Here is a 19,489-nt window from a genome sequence, read left to right as displayed (position 1 = left end):
ACACTAAGCAGATCAGACACATAACAGGGCACAGCTCAGGCCTGAGCTACAGGGGGCAATCACTTTTCAAAGAAACATTCTGAGGAAGGGACTCAAAGGGCAAGGAAGAAGGTGTGAGGATGTCTCAATCCTGCATTATTTATGGCTTGAGCCATAAAGTTATTAAACAACTTGAGAGGGGAAGGAAAAAAATAGCACCCACAATTTAGAGTGAATTTATTCTCACTGGCTCAGCCAGTCAGGCCAAGAAATAGGGGCTATAGAATGGCAACCCTGTGAAACCAGTAGCATTGATCTAATTAATCAGAAGTGAGCATGTCTACCAGCTTCTCTCTCCACTAAAACTAAAAGCCAAGACCAGCTGCATCACCAGGAAACTGAGAAATACCAGACTTTATATGGGTGGAATTAGTCCAATCTTCAGTGTCACTGAAGGAAAAAGAACAGAATGGAGGAGAGGTGAAAAAAAGATAACCTGGCTCAGAGCTCAAACCTTTTAAAACAAGACACAAAAAAAAAAAAAAGAAAGAAGCCACTTCTCTGCCTTAAAATGCAAAACACCTGCCCAAACTCTGGACACCAATAATGCCAAGACACTGCCATTCAATTATTTACATGTGTTCTTCATGTGCATGGTCACAGGATGACCCACGGGAGTCACTGCACAAGGACAAGTGTCTGAATGTAATTAGTGGGTGCCTTAAAAATGAGCAGGTATTTCATCTCCAAACCCAAGTACACTGGGAAACACTGGATATTTCATTTCCCACAGGAATTGAAGATGCTAAAAGTCCTACCCAACTTATTAAGTATCATAGCTTGAGAGTAAAGAAACTATTTAGTCTTCTAAAAGTTTAGCCACCAAGTGAAGAGAGCTACTCACAGGAAATAAGACTGTCAGAGATGGAAGTTAGGAAGAGTCCCAATAATGTGAGAATCATGGGAGCAGAGCAGCAATGAGCAGCACATAAAACAGACAAGTCTGCAAGCAACACAAATGCAGTTACCTGAACTATTGCTCCTGTATCAGTCACGTTAACCAGAACAACAAGATAAAAAGGATTTTTCAGGATATAAAACAGATCATCCAGACTGAAAAGTGTCCTCATAGTTCCATCAATAATCCATAAAGTGAGAAAAAAACAATCACTATGGAAGTGTAAGCATTGAAGTGTGGTCAAATGACACAGACAGCAGCCTGAGAGTCTGTTTCTAGATCTAGCCAGCGTACACAGCCAGACCAGCCGGGGGCTTCTGGCACACCTGTACACCAACTTTCTCCACTGCTCAGCAGAGGAATATTCACCCACCCCCAGAGAACTCAACATGGAGCTTTTAGTGCTCTTCGTTATTCCTTAACCCCACTGATCACATTCTGTGTGCACCTCTAAAAAGCCAACTCCCACTGGGTCAAAAGCAATTCCTGAGTTTGTTAGTGACCTACTTTAACCTGGGTGTGAACCCCATGACATGGCAGAGGAACCCACTTGCATTTTAGCTCACAGGACAGAAGGCAGGCCAAACTCCAGCACTGAGCTGCAGACTAAATTGTATCAACTTGCAAGGCACCCTTCATCATGGCCACCAATTGCACCTTTCACCAATTACATGTCTAAATCTGCAGCTTTAATTTGCCTGAAGTTGCTCATAAAGTCGATTATGCTTATGACTCTGCAGAACAGAGTCTGTGAAGAAAGGCAATTTGCAGGTTAACGGACAAATAAGGATGAAAAAAGACAGAATTAGAAACATATCTATTTATTTCTCCTAGGTAGTAATCAGAATGCTAAGAATTATGGGAAATTAGCATTTTAAAATAACCGGGCCTTGGTGCAGAGGTTTCTCTATAGATGAAAATATCAGCTGCTGTTATTCTGTCATTGCTATTGTCAGCGCTACTGAAATAAGGGAAAACTTATCAAGATTATTAGCATCTGATGTCTAGCTTTTCGGATATGCACTTCTATTCAGAGATATGCTGAACAGACTACAGGTAACGGGCAGGGGAGAGCATAGCTGAACAAGGTGGCATGATTTAATGAGCATTATATCATTGGTCTTTCAAAGAAAAAAAGTAGAGCAGTTTCCCAGCTTCTGAAGTGTTACCACTGTCTTACCAAACATGCTAAAAAATATTGCAGGGCAATGTGGGGATGGCAGAGAGGAGGTCACTCATATTTGCATAACCTACATTACAGACCAAATTAGACCAATCTCCAGAGCATGTGAATTTACCGCTCATGCTCAGCAAGCCTTACACAAGACCTGTTTTTTTTTTCCTCTGACTTCATATGTCATTTTGCAACAGATGTATTATGTGTTATTTACAGGTAATTTTTGTACCAACTTTGTGTAAAAAAGTTGATTTGGGGAAGCAGTTACATAAAAGCTATAGAAAAACAAACATTAAAAAATCAGGCATTAACAGGCATACCTGAGCTCCTTTAGGTCTTCCTTAAAAACCTAGAAAGACAAGGAAGGTGAAATTTTGCAGGATGCAGTCTTGAAAGTCATTTCTTACCTAATGAATTAATAGTGGTTACTTGCCTGGCGACTTCCCACAAAAGTTTTATTCTGTAGTGCCAGTAGTTTTGAAATTACAGGTTACATACTGAGAAAAATATCCAAAAATGTTCAATCAAGTTGTGAAAAGTTAATTTTAAAGACTTAAGTCTCTTGGAAACCTTTATTTTTGAAAACAACAGCCCTGGCATTTCTTTTATGTAGCTATCCATATCAAATATGTTTTGCAGTAACTTGTTTAAACTATGACAAGAGAAAGGAAGTGGCAAAAGATAAGCTCAGAATACTAAAAGCATACTTTTGTTATGTTTCCTGCAATATATGAGCTTTCCCAGTATGCCTGGGTAAATATGAAAACAGTATCTGAAACAAGTGAGAGGTGCAAGAAGCTCAGAAGTGGTTCATTCACATAGAAATAAAATGAGAAAATAAAAAATGTAAGAGAAAGTAACATGAAAAAGGAAAAAAAATAGCCATGAAGAAGGAGCAGGGGTTGGGAACATGGCATATGTATACATATTCATAAAGAAGATCCATAGCATAAACAAAAATAGCACTTTGTCCCAGTTCCCACTGTCTTGTTCTGGCCATAAGATCTTCCTTCCTCTATGGCAGAAGTATGAAGAAAGGCAGGAAAACAAATATGAGAAATCGTAAATGTGGACAAAATGAGCACTATTTGTGAGCACACAGAGTAAGAGAAAGAGTTGATACCAATGGAATAACACTTTGCAGTGGTTTATTTTGGGATTTTAATTGAAGATAATAAACAAACATCCACAGTAAACAAGGGATACGGGAATCTCTTTCCCAAAGCTTAAGTATACTTCCAAAAAGCTCACTGTAAATCTACCCAACAAGCAAAATAATAAGCTCTAGACTTCTAACAGTTTCTTCCAACCACTTTAACTTTTCATGTGCGGCTCCCCACCCTGGCAAACAGGGTTTAGATGGAAAGTCCTGTCTGACACAACTTGTAACTTATCAGAACTCCAAGTATTCCCAGAACTTACTTCTTGTTTCAAAGTTGATAAGGGAAGTCTCAATGCTTCTCGAAGAAGGGTATACATGCCAGAAATGAGGAAAGCAAGCTGCTCTTCTGAGAGATTAGTGCTTTCTGCAATCAGCTTGACAGATTCCTTGCAGTCTTTTCCTTCCAATGCATTAACAGTAACTGTAAATAAGAAAGCAAAGCAAGATCCCTTTAAAAAGACGAAGACCTGGAAACTGTGAACATTAACATAAACATGTCTATGATTGTACTTGACTTAATGTCCTGACATTTTTTCTCATGTGAAACTGTCACTTCAGGTCTCTGTAAAGACATCTGATCATCCATCACCACAGGTCAGTCTCACAATACTTTACAAAGAGAACTTCAATGGATTAAGATTTTGCTTTGTAAAACTGAAGATGATTTCACTGTTGAAATTTGTTCCAGTAGAATAATGCAAAAAAAAAAGATTAAAAAATTAATTACTCATGAGTATAAATCCAACTTGAGCTTCTATCAACAAACTTCTTCACACCAGAAGGCTGCTTACAGTTTAATTAAAATTCTGATACACAGGATAAGACAGGACTGAGAGAGTAAACAATCCAACACTGTTCTCCAATGTTTCACATAATTAATCTTGCAATGTCATCAGAGACTAAGGATTAAAGGAGCAAGGAGACAACACTAAACCTTCAAGTCTTGTACTTTGCACAATGCTGATAATACAAACTTTCAAGATTACTGTTGATCCATGTGGCAATATTATACACTAATAACTGGTGTGGGTTTATCTCAATCTTCATAATTCAGTTATTCTTCCTTTTTCTACAGATGCACTGGCTTATATAGATTTCTGTTGTCATGTCAGCCTCTGTCCTGCACTCTGATCAGTTTGGATGGACTGCTGGAGCCACTGGAAGACCCACTGTGGATAAACGAAAGATTACTGACACAATCCCACCGCAGGATTGGGGCATTAGTTTAGTCATTTATAATGAGACGTATTTAGTGCTGTGAATAAAACATGAAAAGTTAAAAATGTCCAACAAGAGTTACTGAAAGCAAACACTAAGCGATTAACTTAATGCTAGGGTTAGGGAAAAAAAAGAGGCATTTTAATCAAACTACCAGCCTTCTCTTTGGTATTAGGTGGGTTCCACTGACTGCTGCCTTCTGATTCTGGATGAATTCTCTTTGCTTTTCACAGTTTTAAACGCACACCAAATTCAGTGGCAAGTCTTGGATCATTCCTGTGGCTGAGTGAATTTGTCTGGAAGGATCTGGATGGCAGATTTCACACAGAGCAGCAGGATGTGCAAGGTGCTTCCCATGCTGTCTGAAAAAGGCTCTGTTCTACCACAACAAAACTGACTTTGAGAAGAGTCTATTTATGGGAAAGGTCAAATACAGATCAGCACTGAGGCCTGTCTACCAGACCGTGTGCAGAGCAGGAAGCAGGCTGCTGTCTATTTACCTATTTAAGTACAATTGTGATCTGTCTCTTCAAAGAACAACAGGCTGCTTATAGTTTTTAACTAGAAACCTTTAATGACAATATCAGTCTTCTTTCTATTGACCAACCTTAATAACTGGTTAAAAATCCATGTGTTACTTTATAACTTACTTGCATTACCCTAGATTTTTTACCAAGTATACCTCAGGGAACTCAGAAATATCAGCTGTACCAACATTTCCAACAATTACTCTGAGGGAGTAAAAAAAGAATACCACAAAACCATCCCAAGAAAATCTCACTGCTGGATCATTTGCCCCCATTAGGAGAGGCCTGTGGCCTCAAACTAACATTTGCAGTTTAGCAGAGCCAGTAATAACACTGGCTGGATAACCATGCGATAATGGTGTATGCACTTTTTACATCATGAACTGAGCAGGCTCAGCAGCATCAAATTTTTTATGTTAGTTATTATTTAACAATAGAGTAACAGCAACAGCCTCAAAAAACTTACTTGGTGCCAGTGCCAGAGCAATTGAGATATGCTCTGATGAAATCCATCATGTCTTCAAAGCCTTGTACACCTTCAAGGTGAAAAACCTGCTGTCCTGCAAGCTGCTAATCACCAGCCAGCAAGAGCAGAAGAGAACTGGCGATTTCTGCCAGCTCTGCGTAACCTGGAGGCCATCCCCATCCACTCTGGGGACAAGGGCACAGGTCCATCGGTGTGGCAGGGACACCTGCTCTATCTTCAGAGGAGTTTGAAGGACTGTTTGCTCCCTCTACAGTGGGAAGCATTTATTGCACACCTAAAGGTAGGCGATAATTTACACTGAAATTAAACCCAGATGAGGCTTAAGAGACGGTCAGGCTTCCTGGCACTGATACAACTTTTCAGTCTCTGTTGCCCCTGCACTAGACAGCAAATATGGTTCAACATCTGTATTTACTTTTGTCCCAAATGCCTCTCCCTATACATAGCTTTATTACTTCCAATTATTGTAAGGAAACCCTGGATATGTTGCTCCATTTCTGACACTGTGCAGCAACGCTTTTAAAGACAAAACAGCTACCAAATGCTTTGAGTCCTTATTGGTTGAAATTAAGAAGAAAAACCCCAAGAGGAAGATATATGAGAGAAGGTGCACGCGAGGGTCGCAGCGCTATGCCATGCTGTGCAGCAGCTGGTCTCTCAGCTGGCCAGGAAAAAGCTGTTTGCTCTGCTGACCAACTCCTCTGATTATTCTGTGAGCATTTTGCATACAATGATTTACTCAATCAAGTAACCCTGACTCTGGTGGTCACAGGTGCCTTGAGAACATCTCACCTGTCCTGCCTTGCCACAGGGAGAAGCATCACAAGCAAACACCAAACGGCATTTTCAATCACAGTCCCGACTTTGACAGACACCTGCACTTTGAGGTTCTTTTATTTTCTGCTGCATGTGACAAAAATATCCACGTGGTCTCTGATTCCACATGCTCTATGCAACCTGACAGCAACCCGAGCCCGGGACTGAGCGCTGGGAAAGGAACGATTTCAACAACACTCAGTTTGGGAGCCATCCGTAGCTGCAAAAGTCCGTACTTGTTTCTTACAGATTTTGCAGCATTTCAGAATACAGCCAGGGAAACCTTTCACTGTGTTGAACCCTCAGCTTTAGCTTCCTGCGGGGAGAAGCACTGGGGAATCCTTCCCGTCCCTCCGCGGCCCCGGGGAGCCTAGACAGGCCGCGCTCGGGCCCTACCTTTGAGGAGCCGCCGGAAGGTGTCCTTGCCCACGTCCTGCACGCCCCGGGCCATGGCCTCCACCTCGGCCGGCACGCGCGGCCCCAGGAAGCCGCCACCGCGGCCGCCGCCGCTCTCCCCGTGCCCGTAGGCAGCGCCCGCCGCCTTGCCCAGCGCCGCCGAGCTCACCGTCGCCGCCATGGCAGCGGGGCCCGCCCGGTTGACGCACCGCCCCACGCGCGGGGCGGAGGGCGGGGCCGAGGGCGGGGCCGTGTGTTGTGGGCGGGGCGTGTGTTGTGGGCGGGCACGCGTGGGCCGCTCTCCGCCCTCCGCCGCGGCAGGGGGCGCTGTGCCGTCCCGGCGCGGTTGGCCCGGCACCGGAAAGAGTGGGTCGCGCCGGCCGCCAGGCTGAGGCGCATCCCGGGACCGGCTGCTCATGGCGGATCGGCCGCTGCGTGCGTGAGGCGCTCGCCTCCTCCCGCCGCCGGGCTGCGCCGGATCCGTTCGCGCCGCCATGACCGAGGAGCCGTACGAGAAGTTCCTGGCCCCCGAGGAGCCGTGCCCGCTGCTCTCGCACCAGCACCCGCCGCGGGGCGGCAGCTGGAGCCTGAGCGAGGAGGGCTGCCTGGACGTCAGCGACTTCGGCTGCCAGCTCTCGTCCTGCCACCGCACCGACCCGCTGCACCGCTTCCACTCCAACAGGTCCGCCCGCGGCTCCGCGGGATCTCCCGGCCGCTGCTCGCCCGGTGGAGCGAGGCGGCTGGGCTGGGGGGCTGAGGGGCCCCGGGGCGGGCGGGCGGTGCGGGGCTGAGGCGGCCAGAGGCGGCTGCTGCCCCTCGCCGGGGGCCGCCGGCAGCCCCTGAGGCAGCGGCGGGACCGGAGCTGCCGGTGCAGGAGGGCCCGGTGCTCCCTTCCCCCGCTCCTTCCTTCCCCGCTCCCCCGGCCGGTGCCAGCCGGGCTGTGGCCGCGGTCAGTGCCGCCGTCCCGCCCGTGTCTGGGCTGCGCTTCCTTTCGGCGGGGCCGTGTGTGTGCGAGGTCGGTCTGGCTTTGGCTAGTAACGTTGTGGTTAGTGTGAGCTTGGTCGGGTTTTTAAATGTGTTTGTTCCTGTCCGAATTTCTTAAAAACGCGGGTTTGAGCACTGTAGGATGGGCAGCTAGAGAGTGCCGTGTTTGTAATAATTAAAAGCAGGCCTTAGTGGACAGCAGGCAGACCCGTAGAGGCTCAGGATGAGTCAGGCAGCTTGGTGACTGTGCCAGTTTCTGCAGAAACATTTCCATCCCTTGCTACTAATTAAGGGCAAATTATTCAGTCTGTAATTTGTAGAAAAGGTCTATTCTAAAAAATGCAAATGCAGCTCTGCAAAGAAATTCCAGTTGAGCTTAGAAAATCAAAACCGGTCCTGCTTACCTAAGAACCTAATTCTGCTGCTGTTTATATATAGTATTAAACTAAACTATACAAATACCTTTTTTTGAGAACAATTTGTAAGAGTTCAGTCTTGAATATATGTATGGGATAGTTTTAGTTTCTGTTCCAGAGTTGCAAGATACTTTACTGTGTGTCTTAATGAAGAATGAATAATAAGGTAATCTTTCAATTGATTTTGTGCAAAACCATGGAAATTACATCATTTACAAGGGCAAGCTCTTAATTATAGATTCTTAAATGTTTTGGCATGAAGAGCCTTGATCAAGTATGATACACTGTCATGATCTACTTCTTATAAGACCCAGTCGTTACATGAACAGTGAGATGTATTCGTATCATAACTGTTACACAAATGTGTGGTATTTGCCCAATTTGCATTTAATTGATTTTTGTACATTTCTCTTTGTATTGCCTTTCACTTCTCGAGTATGTTATTCAGGCTTGCTAATTTTACAAACACAGGTTGTAACCCACGCAGCTTGAGTGGGTATTTCACTTCTTTGGGCAAGGACGTGCTCTGTCTTGCACTGATGCACAGCTCATCCTATGATGTTTGTGTAAGGTTTATTTTTTTTTTTTAAATTACAAGTAATTTTAACGTAGTTCCCACTGCTTGTTAATCCAGTTCACCCCAGCAAGCATAGGCAGCCCCCACCAGGTAGGGGAAGGCGAGGGCTGAATGCACACACCTGCAGTGATCCTGCACACCTGGGGTATCTCTGCACAGCTGGTTGGGGGTAGAGCCCCAGTACCTCATCCTGTGTTTTGATGGGTCTCTAAACTCTGTCTGCTCTACCTTTCCTTTCATCGATATTTCATGAATCCTGACACTATAGTAATGTTCAGAAAGTGTGTTGTGTCACCACGCTTATATTCCACTCTATACCAATTGATTGCCCTGCCCACAAAAGTCTGTACCTGCACAACATGCAGAAAGGGAGGGAGGACAAGATCTCCTGGATCTGCTAAAAGAAAAGTTTTGAAATGTCTTTAACATTGAATAAATTCCCTGCTGGCCAAATAGATGTGGGAGTGAGTCCATCACAAGCATATTTAGCCAACCTGGTATGCAGCTTAAATAACGATGGTGAGGACTAGACTTTTGCTCAACTTTTGCAGTTGAGTGGGGGAAGGATTTCCTAGGTAGGCTGGTGGAACAGGAGTCGGTTGCGTGGTTTTGTGTGGTGAATTTTAGAAACCCATTTCAAACTGTTTTGGCTGTATTGCAGTGCTGTGCTGACTCATGGTTGTCTTGACCTAGTTTTCACTAATATGTAAAATAAATCCAGATATGGAGACTGATTTCATGAGCTTGTTAAATTCTGGTTTACTCTCATTAGAGTAAAAAACCTGTTATGTGAAGTTTGAGTCCTCAATTGTTTTCACTTAAAAATGGTGCTAATTAGCTTTTAAAATGGAATTATGAGGGGGAAAAAGTGTTTAATTTTGGCATGGTAGCATTTTCACATGGGTCATTTTTACATCTTGCACTGTCTCATTCCGACAGCATGTCCAGTATTTTTGGCATTCAGAGTTGAAAACAGTGAATGATAGAGCCTTGAGTATATCCATAATATGTTTTCTTACTAAGCCTTAGTTTTGTGTGGGATTATCGACGTGGAATTTCTTTTTGACTTCGGTTTGTCCTGAAGTCCAGCTGATTTACTTCTTAGTTTTGCCTATTTGAATTTACACGGAAGTTTAGCTATCCCAGCATATAGGAAATTATATTTTTAGTTCAGTGTATTTGAAAAAGCAACCAACCAACAAAAAAACCCACACAACCCTGCCTTGCAGCAACCACACAAACAAAAAACACACAAAAGACCCCCACCAAAAACCAAAACCAGTTTACAGTTTTATGAGACTTAAAAGAATTTTTCAGGACACATGATGCCAATATGTTTGCTGATTTCTATTCATTTTGTCCTGTTTTGTAGATGGAACTTGACCTCTTGTGGAACCAGTGTAGCCAGCTCCGAGTGCAGTGAGGAGCTGTTCTCATCAGTTTCGGTTGGTGACCAAGATGACTGTTACTCTCTGTTGGATGACCAGGAGTTCACCTCTTTCGATTTGTTCCCCGAGGGCAGCGTCTGCAGTGATGTCTCTTCTTCTATCAGCACATACTGGGATTGGTCAGACAGTGAGTTTGAATGGCAGGTAAACTAGTTCCACTTTATATGTACAATTTTGTGTGGACTATTAAATGCTGCATTTAGCTTTAATGGAAAAGTCCTCAGCATTTGTTTCTTGGTAACTACTGAATGTAAGAACAGCTATCTGAATCTTTGATGATAAAGGAAATGTTTTGTTCCATTTTATTCCACTGTTCTTAGTGTGGAGGAGAGCCTGAAGGTCAGCTCATCAAAGAGGGATGCTTACATGTTCTGGTAGTTGTGACCAACATGTGCCTTGTAGCTTATTTCCTTTGTACTGAGGATCTGCCCTGATAGTGAAATCTGGTTATAGATGTCTGCTCCCGGTGATTTGGTAGTGTTAAATCTTCCTTTGGAATGGACCTCGATAAAGTGCAGAAGCTTTGTCATAGCCTGTGCAGCTTTTCAATTGTGATATATAAATCTTCTTATAAATTATAGACTTTGATTGACTCTTATATTATACGCTTAAATCAACTACGAACCTGTACATAACTTCAAAATAGGAAACATGGTGCTTCAGAATATACTGAGAAATACTTTAAAATCTTGTCATAAAGCTTAGTCAAAGCATATCCAGAGTCTTTTAAGTGCAGTATAAGGACTGAAAACACTTATTTGAAGTAAGCGCAAATCCTGTTCCAGATGATGCAAATGAACTTAACATGGACTGAGATTAGCTTTGAATTTCTTACTGTTTTAGTCTAACTGCTGCTGTATGTATATTGTATCACAGAAGTTAGAAGTACACGTGTATAATGCAGCCTGTAGGAACAACTCAGATTGGATCCCAAAGATTTAGAACTCCATTGAGTTGTGAAATTTTAATTGCTTGATAAACTCCGTGATTGTTTTTGAAAAGAAGCAATTTCCCATGTCTTAGTTAACTGGCAGAATGTTTGATTAGTGAATAGCTTTTTAAAATGATTCTTTGTTTTTTAAAGTAAGCGTTTCTGAAGAGGCATACTTGATTGAACTTGTAGAATTTTGGAAAGACTGTTTTGTAGCACTTTATAGTGTTATCTGGTAGAATCTGAGCATGAGTAATCCAAATGTCACCCTTTAACTGGAAGCGCCTTCAGAAATTACATGTCAGTTGAATAAATGAAGCTTGTGAAATTTCTGCAGTTACTTCCATGAAAATGACAGTGATTTTAATTGAATTATCTTGTGTAATTAAGGGTTGTGGGATAAGTTACAAACCTATTTTGAAATGATCTTCCTTAAACCAGACTTAGGCATTAAAATGGGAGGTTTAGATCTAGGTTTGGATTGTAATGAACAATTTACAGTGATGGAGAAGGGAAACAGTTGAAATGCCACATCATTCTGCTGTTTCCTTAAATGCAAATTTTTAAAGAGAGGATTGATAAGTAGAGAATAGTGTGAACTGAGTTTGCTGCACTTGCTGTTTGTTGGAAGATTCAAAGGAGATCTGCAGGGCTATGAGTAATTATTAAGAAGCTGTTAGAGCACATAGATAAGCAACAGTTCGTTAATTTGATGGTATGTTTTGAATTGTTAATAATGTTAGAATGACTTTGAATCTGCCTACTATATCCTAAGGCTTTGTTCTTTTTCTTGCCTATTACAAGTTGCCTGGCAGCGACATTACGAGTGGGAGTGATGTACTTTCTGATGTTATACCTAGTATTCCCAGCTCTCCTTGTCTGCTTCCGAAAAAGAAAAACAAGCATAGGAATCTTGATGAACTTCCATGGAGTGCCATGACAAATGATGAACAGGTGAAACTGACTTTTTTTTTCTATCTGAGAACTGTGATATATAGAAGAACTTTCAATTAGCGCCACATCTTAAAAAACATACTGATTGCTGTAGCTGTAAATGTAGACTTATGTAGTACTATTTGATTTTTGAAACTAAATTTTGTCTTTTGCATCTGCAGTAGGGAGTTTAATGTGTACTCAAGTTTTCACTGTGAGCTTTTGAGGCTACTCAGTGAGGCTAGAATCATAGGAAATGTGAAAATTGAGCACATTTTATGCTGTTGGTCCTTCTTTTTTTCTGTCACTCATTTAGAATTGATAATACTTCAAAATGACCTGCCTTTCTTTGGATCCTAGGTTGAATATATTGAATATTTAAGTCGCAAAGTCAGTACAGAGATGGGCCTTCGAGAGCAACTTGATATTATTAAAATTATTGATCCCACTGCTCAGATCTCACCTACAGATAGTGAATTCATTATTGAATTGAACTGTCTCACAGATGAAAAACTGAAACAGGTGAGTTGAGGTTTGTACATATGACTTTGGGGTTTCAGCATCTGATATGTCTTGCAAAATCTCTTGTGGAGTTGTGATCAATTTTTATACATAATCATTAGGTATGGGGAGATACGCTACAGCACGATACTGTAAATGAGGGAAAATAGAGTTCAAATGCATATTTTATGTATTAAATCTTCATATGAAAGACCATGCTTATATATTCTAAATATGTGTGAAGCCAAAGCTGGTGTGGGTGTGTGTAACTAATTATGCTGTGGGCCCAATACTGCTTGTGACAAAGCATGTTCCATTTTCTGACCGTCAGCTGGTTGAGGATCTTCCTTTGCTCGCTGGATATAACCTAGCATTTAGAAATCCAAAGGACTAGAATTTGTCGGGGAAGACCATAAATTTTATGTAAAAAGGGATACAGAAAAGTGTGTTTTAAAGATGTTAGAAAATACAAATCCTGGCAAAGAACAACACCTGATCGATATGGGAGATATATGCTACTGTCGTCTTAGTCTTTGTACTGTTGTGATTTGTGGGTGGGAAAAGCTGCAGTATCCAGACAAGCTGAACTTCTCAGTGTTACTTTGTGGTTATGATAAAGGTAAAGATTGAAACATGGAAAATATTCATTGCTCATCTAGCCTTGGCCTATTTAATATTTCAAACATTTTGTAAGTATCAAAGTAGAGAAGTACTGCTTGCTTTACACCCACTTTTGTTTGAGTATACCTTGTAAAATAAAGGGGTTTGATAAATTTGGTAAACAACTTAGTTCAGTTGAACTTGACTGATATTCCTGTTTGATGTTATAATAAAGAAAACTTGGGGAGCAGGAGAGAGGGGGGAAAAAACCCCAAACCTTCTTACTTAGTTTTCTTCCTTCCATAATGAAGTTCATATTAATTTAGTTCAGTTCTCTTGATGACTGCTGGATGGCTTGGCTTTTAAGCAACCACAGCAAAATCATTACTGATAGGCAAATTGTGTTTTTTTCAATGAAAAGGAGTATCTCAGTACAGTATTTACCAGGCTTTAGTAATTCTGCTGCCTCTGTTCTAAAGGTGAGAAACTATATCAAGGAGCATGGACCTCGTCAACGATCTGCAAGGGAAAGCTGGAAGAGGAGTAGCTACAGCTGTGCCAGTACCAGCGGCGTGAGCGGTGCCAGTGCCAGCAGCAGCAGCGCCAGCATGGTCAGCTCAGCCAGCAGCAGCGGTTCTAGCGTTGCCAATTCCGCTTCAAACTCAAGTGCCAACATGAGTCGAGCACACAGTGATAGTAATTTGTCCGCAAGTGCTGCAGAAAGAATCCGGGATTCAAAAGTAAAGTTCCTAATTTTGCACATATGTGTTAAGCTGTGTAACTTCTTAAGGTTGCTTATGTGATCTTAACTGGGCTTTTGTACTGAAGGAGCCTGGTTAGTAACTGGGCATCTGCTGAAGTTACCTAGTGAAACCAGTGCTGTTTCCTCTGACATGACTATAAGGAATTTAAACTTGGTGCTCTTCTCTTCTAACTGAAAGCCTGATGTTTGTATGTAGTAGATCTTATTCCTTTTGTTTAGATTAAGGTGAGTGGGGTTTGAAGAAGGGCTTATGCATCTATATTAATTCTTTGAATGCACATAATTTTACAAAAAAAATTATTCAAGATTGATCGACCTGCTCTAGGAATATTTTCTGGACAGTAAAAACTGTCTTGGTTGTATTGTGGTGTTTTGTGTTTTTTTTTTTCCTAACTAGAGTTTTTGTCAGGCTTTTTGAATCTTCTTCAGTTTATTCTTCCAACATGTGTCATGAGATTACTTGGTGAGGAGTGACCTACTGAAGCATGTTTCAGTTAAAGTAGTACTGTGGCATCTGTCCTGTCTCCATAATTTCAGTTTCAGATGTGGAAGAGAGGAGCAGTTCCTTCTTGCTATTCAACACCTCAGGTTGTTACTGTAAAACTGTAACATTTCACTACGATAAAGATTCTTCTGATCAAAAGCTCAGCTATGCAACATCACAGGGTGGTGTTGTGCCTCATAACTCAGATGTGGTAAATGGTCTTGATATTTTAATATTTGATATGATTTTGGGTGAATGTTTGTACCACCTCTGAGAATTCATTTTAGTTGTTTTTCAGAGCAGACATTATTTTAGAGGTTAACTTACATTTACCAGCTTTAAAGGTGGTTTCTAATCTACAGAACAAAATCTTATTTTTTGTCTCTTCTGTATTTGACAGAAGCGTTCCAAGCAACGGAAACTACAGCAAAAGGCCTTACGCAAGAGACAGCTGAAAGAGCAAAGGCAAGCTCGTAAGGAAAGACTGAGTGGATTATTTCTTAATGAAGAAGTACTCTCTTTAAAAGTGACTGAGGAGGACCATGAAGGAGATGTGGATGTTTTAATGTGACCGGGGTGAATTTATCAGTGTTCTTTCTAAGCCTTAAACATATTATCCTTATTGTTTACATATATTTCTTGACCAAATTTGGATTAGTGTTAAATATATAAACCAGATCTCTTCTCAAGTGTAATTTTGGTAAGAAGGTCTAAGTATTGAGTAACTTCAGCTTTTTAAGACTAATTTTGCAACAGACTTCAGAAACTGACTTCTGAGAAGCTGCAGAATAGATAGAATTTGGGGGAAATTTGAACTTGGCTAACATGTTAACTTACTTGCAAGACGTAAGTCTAGGGCTGCTTTTGGATGACACTAAGCATGCGTTGCTATGCTTCAGCTTTTTTTGGTTTTTTTTCTGGTTAGAGTTAGTATTACACTTGGCTTGTTCTGTCTTCCTTTCCCATTACTAGGAAGATTGTTTAGCATGAGGAAAAAATCTTTAGTTCTGTAGGGTGTTCTTCAGTCTTGCTCCTGGATCATGCGAATTTAAAGTACTGTGATAAATCCTTTTCTAGAAGTTATAATTTAACTCAAACTACACAGAAAACAAGAAGCAGGACTTCTGGTGCAGGGAATCTGTAACACAAACAATTCCTAATGATGTAGTTCTTTAGGAAGCAATTAGAATTAAAAATTAAAAAAAACCAACAAACCCAAACACCTGCAAACTTAGTCTTCAGAAAATTATTTTGCTGCTCAATATCTTATAGTATGATTGTTACTAATGGTTGACCAGTGCCTCCCTAACATTGCTATGAAAAAATCAAATAAAAACATCTTTATGCATTGCAAATACACTAATCTGCAATTCAGTTGTCTTGGACACTACTTAAAACAGTTTAAAATGCTTCTGGAAACAGAAGTGCAAATAAGTGGCGCACAACTTTGGTGGCTTTTTTTCCGCAGAAACATATCTAAATAGATTCATGTTGTCCTGGCAAAAAAAGTTAATTAATGCAACTGTGCTTTCTAATTCTGTGTTTAGATGAGGATGTGTCTTCTGTGTGGGTTGTTACACCATTACATGTTTCAGAATTCTCCTTTTGTTGTCTATCTGCTTTTGAAATTTCTCTTACTAAGAAAATGAAGTAAAATCGTGGCTTTCAGGTGGGGAGGTAAAAGTAGTTTTAACCTGTTTTCTAATTCTGACAATCTGTAAAGTGACTTTTGTCTTTGTTTTGGAACTACTTGTTACAGAGCTCCTTCCCTCCACAGCTGAGATAAAAATGATACTTCTAAATTTCAGTGTGAAACTTAAAAGATTATAGAAGTATTTTCTAGTTCGAAGTTTAGAAAGTAATTTTTCATTATCTTGATGCTTCATTACTTTCATGTTGCTCTTGTGAATTAAGGAGTTTGGCAGGTTGGTGTGGCCACATGTGCCTGTAATTGCAGGGTATAGCCCAATCCTGCAGGATTGCATGATTGACTTTACATAGGACGGCTCACATTCATTTAACATGTCCTGCACCAACAGCTGAAGTATTTTATTTCAGAAGTGGCATTCCTTGGAGCCTCAAAATAAACTGCCCAGTAAAATACATGAACAACGGCCTTTGAAAGGGCTTTGATGATAAATAAATGAGCTCCTTAGTCAAACTAGTATATGTGACCTTAGTCACTATTACTGTTGCTAGACAAGAGGTACCCAGATTTTTCTGATAAGAAGCTGTGTGATGTCATTTTAAACTCGAGTGTTAGTGATCCCATATGCCCAGTTTGGTCACTAACCAGAAGTGACTGCTGCCTGTCAGTACTTGCTTGTGCTGCACTGCAGCTGGTTGATACCTCCGTCTCTCCTGTAGAAACGATACCAAAAACTTCTTAATGGTATATGAGTTACAGAGAATTTAGATTGGAGCTTCTTCTAAATGTCTTGAATGGAAGAAAAAATTGAATTGCTGTCAATTCAGCTAATTTCAGGGTGCAGTTGTTGAACTCTTGCAGCTTACCATGGCCGTAATGGATGAATTAATCATGAAACGTTTCACTGTGTGTACACTGTTAGACTTTAGTGCAACCTTTATTTTCTGCAGTGACTTTGAAATGTGATTATTTTTTACTGAGTTAAAATGCATGCTTAATACTTTAGAGAATTAAGAGTCTGAAATGAATTGAAGTATGGTACAATATCGCAGCATGGTGAAGCATGGAATTGTGTCACTTTATTCTGTGTTAGCAGCTCCTCAGAGTGTAAAATTCCTCAAGTTTTGCTGAGAGAAGACCCCCTCATTTAGATGAGGTACAGTTCTTTTTGTCCACCTGTCTAGTAACTTCCAGAGATCTTGAAATGAGGGAGCATAGTATTTCCATCTTGATCTTAGTGTGAGCATGTAAATAAGTTGATCCAAGGGATTAGGTGGGTCCTGTTGCTCATCTGTTACATTGGGTGAAAAGGTCCTGGGTGGGATGTGGTATCCAGCTGGGTACTTCAGTCCCTTGTGTGACAGTTAAAGTGACAGAAGAGACTTCCAGGGGTTTCATGGTAGTAATTTATAGCTCTGTAATCTTGTAGTCCCAGGATGTTTATAATCTAAGAATACAAAACTTTGGATATTCTGGTAAGAACACAGAATAACATCTGGCTTGCCTGGATGTTGTCTTTGCCAAGCACTTGGTATCTCAGAGAATCAGGCCTGGAGTAGCTGTGAGATTTTAGAGTTCTCATATACTTCCACCTTTTTGTGGATTTTTTTTTTCCCCTTTTCACATCCTTCTTAGTTCGATGACACGCTCATTTCATGGAGGGGGAAGATGATGTTGTCAGATTCCTGTCTTTACCTGCAGTACACCATGCGCTTACCTGGGGAAGTACTGGAGTAACCGTCCCTGGAGATGTTTAAAAGATGTGTAGATGTGGTGCTTAGGGACATGGTTTAGTGGTGGACCTGGCAGTGTTAGGTTTACGGTTGGGCTCTATGATCTTAGAGGTCTTTTCCAACCTAAATAATTCTATGATTCTATGAATTTTTATTGGATACCTGTGGCATTAGTTAAGCAGTTGGAAATTTAGTTAAACCTGTTCTTGCTGATTCGAATGTTGGCTGTTGTGGCTGCTGCTTTGTTTTACAGGAAGGTATCTACAGGTTATTTGGTTCAAATAGATGAAGAAGAGTAACAGCCTGCTAAAATAATGCATTCATGCTTTTTCAAAAAAGAAGAAAATACTTGCTTGTTATTCATAAACAAAAAAAATGTCAAGCTTGAAAGGAAAAGAGAGACAAACAGGAAAAAGCTCTCATTTGTGTGGCTCCACGGTACTGAAGCTGTATATCGAGATGCCTGGTACCCACTGCAATATGAATGTAATCCATTCATACTCTTTAACATTAACGATTTCCTTCCAGGGTAACTTCTTCTCTAAAAAGGCTTAGAAGGAGCACTGAAAGTCTGATTCCAATAGGACTGTAAACAATAGAGAACATTCTTTTCTAATATGATTTTAAATGTAAGGAAGACAGCTACCTGACAAACTTGTCTAATTTTTGTGTGTGTATCTAATGTCATCCTTTGTCTCTGTTAATATCTGTTTTTCTTTATCTGGGAAATTGATTAAAATATTATTATAGTATGCTCAGAATGGGGTGCTTACTAAGAAGAGCAAGAAAAGTCTTTGCAAGACTTCACTGGGCTGAATTTTTACTTATTATATAGTGGTTTGAAACCTGTGAAGCTCATTCTCTGGGGAAAAAACAAACCAACCTGCTTGAACTTGTTCACATGCACTTACATCATAATGCATATAAAATATAGAAACATATAAAGATGGCAATATTTTCTGTTCATCTACGCTGAGTGGCCTGAAGCCATTTGTTTTCTCCTAATGCTCTTTCAGCTTTGAAATCAGTTGGTGCATTGGTCTATAAATATTAATAACCTGACTGTTTTGGGGTCTCTTGAAGTTCATTCTTATAAGCCAGATTTTCATGGCAGATGTTAGATTTATTGATATAATGTTCTTTACCTTACTGATCTTTCAGTTCTTGGGCATAGAAAAGACAAGTCAACATGCAATTTTCCACTTAAGGATTGCAAAGATAGTTTATTAATCTATCAAGGCCAAATCCTAGTACTGTTCAAAGCTTGTCTATTTTGACTAGTAGCTCTGATTATAATCATACTTGCATTCTCTCTCATCTGGCTCACTTTAAAACATTTCCAAATTAGAAATAAGTTCTTCAATTTAAAAAAAATTGTAATGTTGAAGCCTTGAATATAGTTCATAACCAAAGCAAGGGGAAAGAGGGGGGTTTTGTGGATTTTTTTTTTTGGGGGGGAAGGGAGGAAGAGATGAGGGTATAGATTATACAGTACTGATTAAATTGAGGGTTTTTTTCAGGTTTTCTGCTAATTGTATTGCTAAAATGCACTTTTGTATAGAAAACTGTCCTCTGTACATTCTGTATCTACACAATGTTTATAGAGATTTTTCTGAAGTTGTGAAGGATGTACTGAAATCTGGAATGCTGGTGACTGATGCCGTTGACTTCAAGTTTTCATTGTATTTGAAAATAGTTATGTGCATATTGAAGTACAGGTTGGAATTAAAATTGATGACATAGCAAGGATA

General features: G+C 40.6%; 2 protein-coding genes across 2 annotated transcripts in view; one reads left to right on the top strand and one right to left on the bottom strand.

Annotated features, from left to right (window-relative positions):
* COMMD5 (COMM domain containing 5) overlaps window positions 1-7,231 on the bottom strand; it is an 18,217-nt gene extending 10,986 nt beyond the window's left edge. Inside the window, exons 1-3 of the mRNA XM_065846443.2 lie at window positions 6,721-7,231; window positions 3,537-3,697; window positions 2,435-2,463 (exon numbers count right to left, since the gene is read on the bottom strand). Coding sequence (XP_065702515.1) covers window positions 2,435-2,463; window positions 3,537-3,697; window positions 6,721-7,216 — 686 coding nt within the window. The 5' untranslated portion in view covers window positions 7,217-7,231. The remainder of the gene's footprint in view (window positions 1-2,434; window positions 2,464-3,536; window positions 3,698-6,720) is intronic.
* On the top strand, window positions 7,215-19,489 carry FAM199X (family with sequence similarity 199, X-linked). The gene is made up of 6 exons (XM_065846442.2): window positions 7,215-7,402; window positions 10,070-10,289; window positions 11,881-12,030; window positions 12,370-12,531; window positions 13,590-13,850; window positions 14,758-19,489. Exons 1-6 carry the CDS (start codon window positions 7,215-7,217, stop codon window positions 14,926-14,928), a joined length of 1,152 nt encoding a protein of 383 aa, XP_065702514.1. The 3' UTR covers window positions 14,929-19,489.

Source organism: Patagioenas fasciata, chromosome 11 (assembly GCF_037038585.1).
Source record: "Patagioenas fasciata isolate bPatFas1 chromosome 11, bPatFas1.hap1, whole genome shotgun sequence".
Classification (NCBI taxonomy): domain Eukaryota; kingdom Metazoa; phylum Chordata; class Aves; order Columbiformes; family Columbidae; genus Patagioenas; species Patagioenas fasciata.
This window is presented reverse-complemented; position numbering and strand designations above follow the sequence as displayed.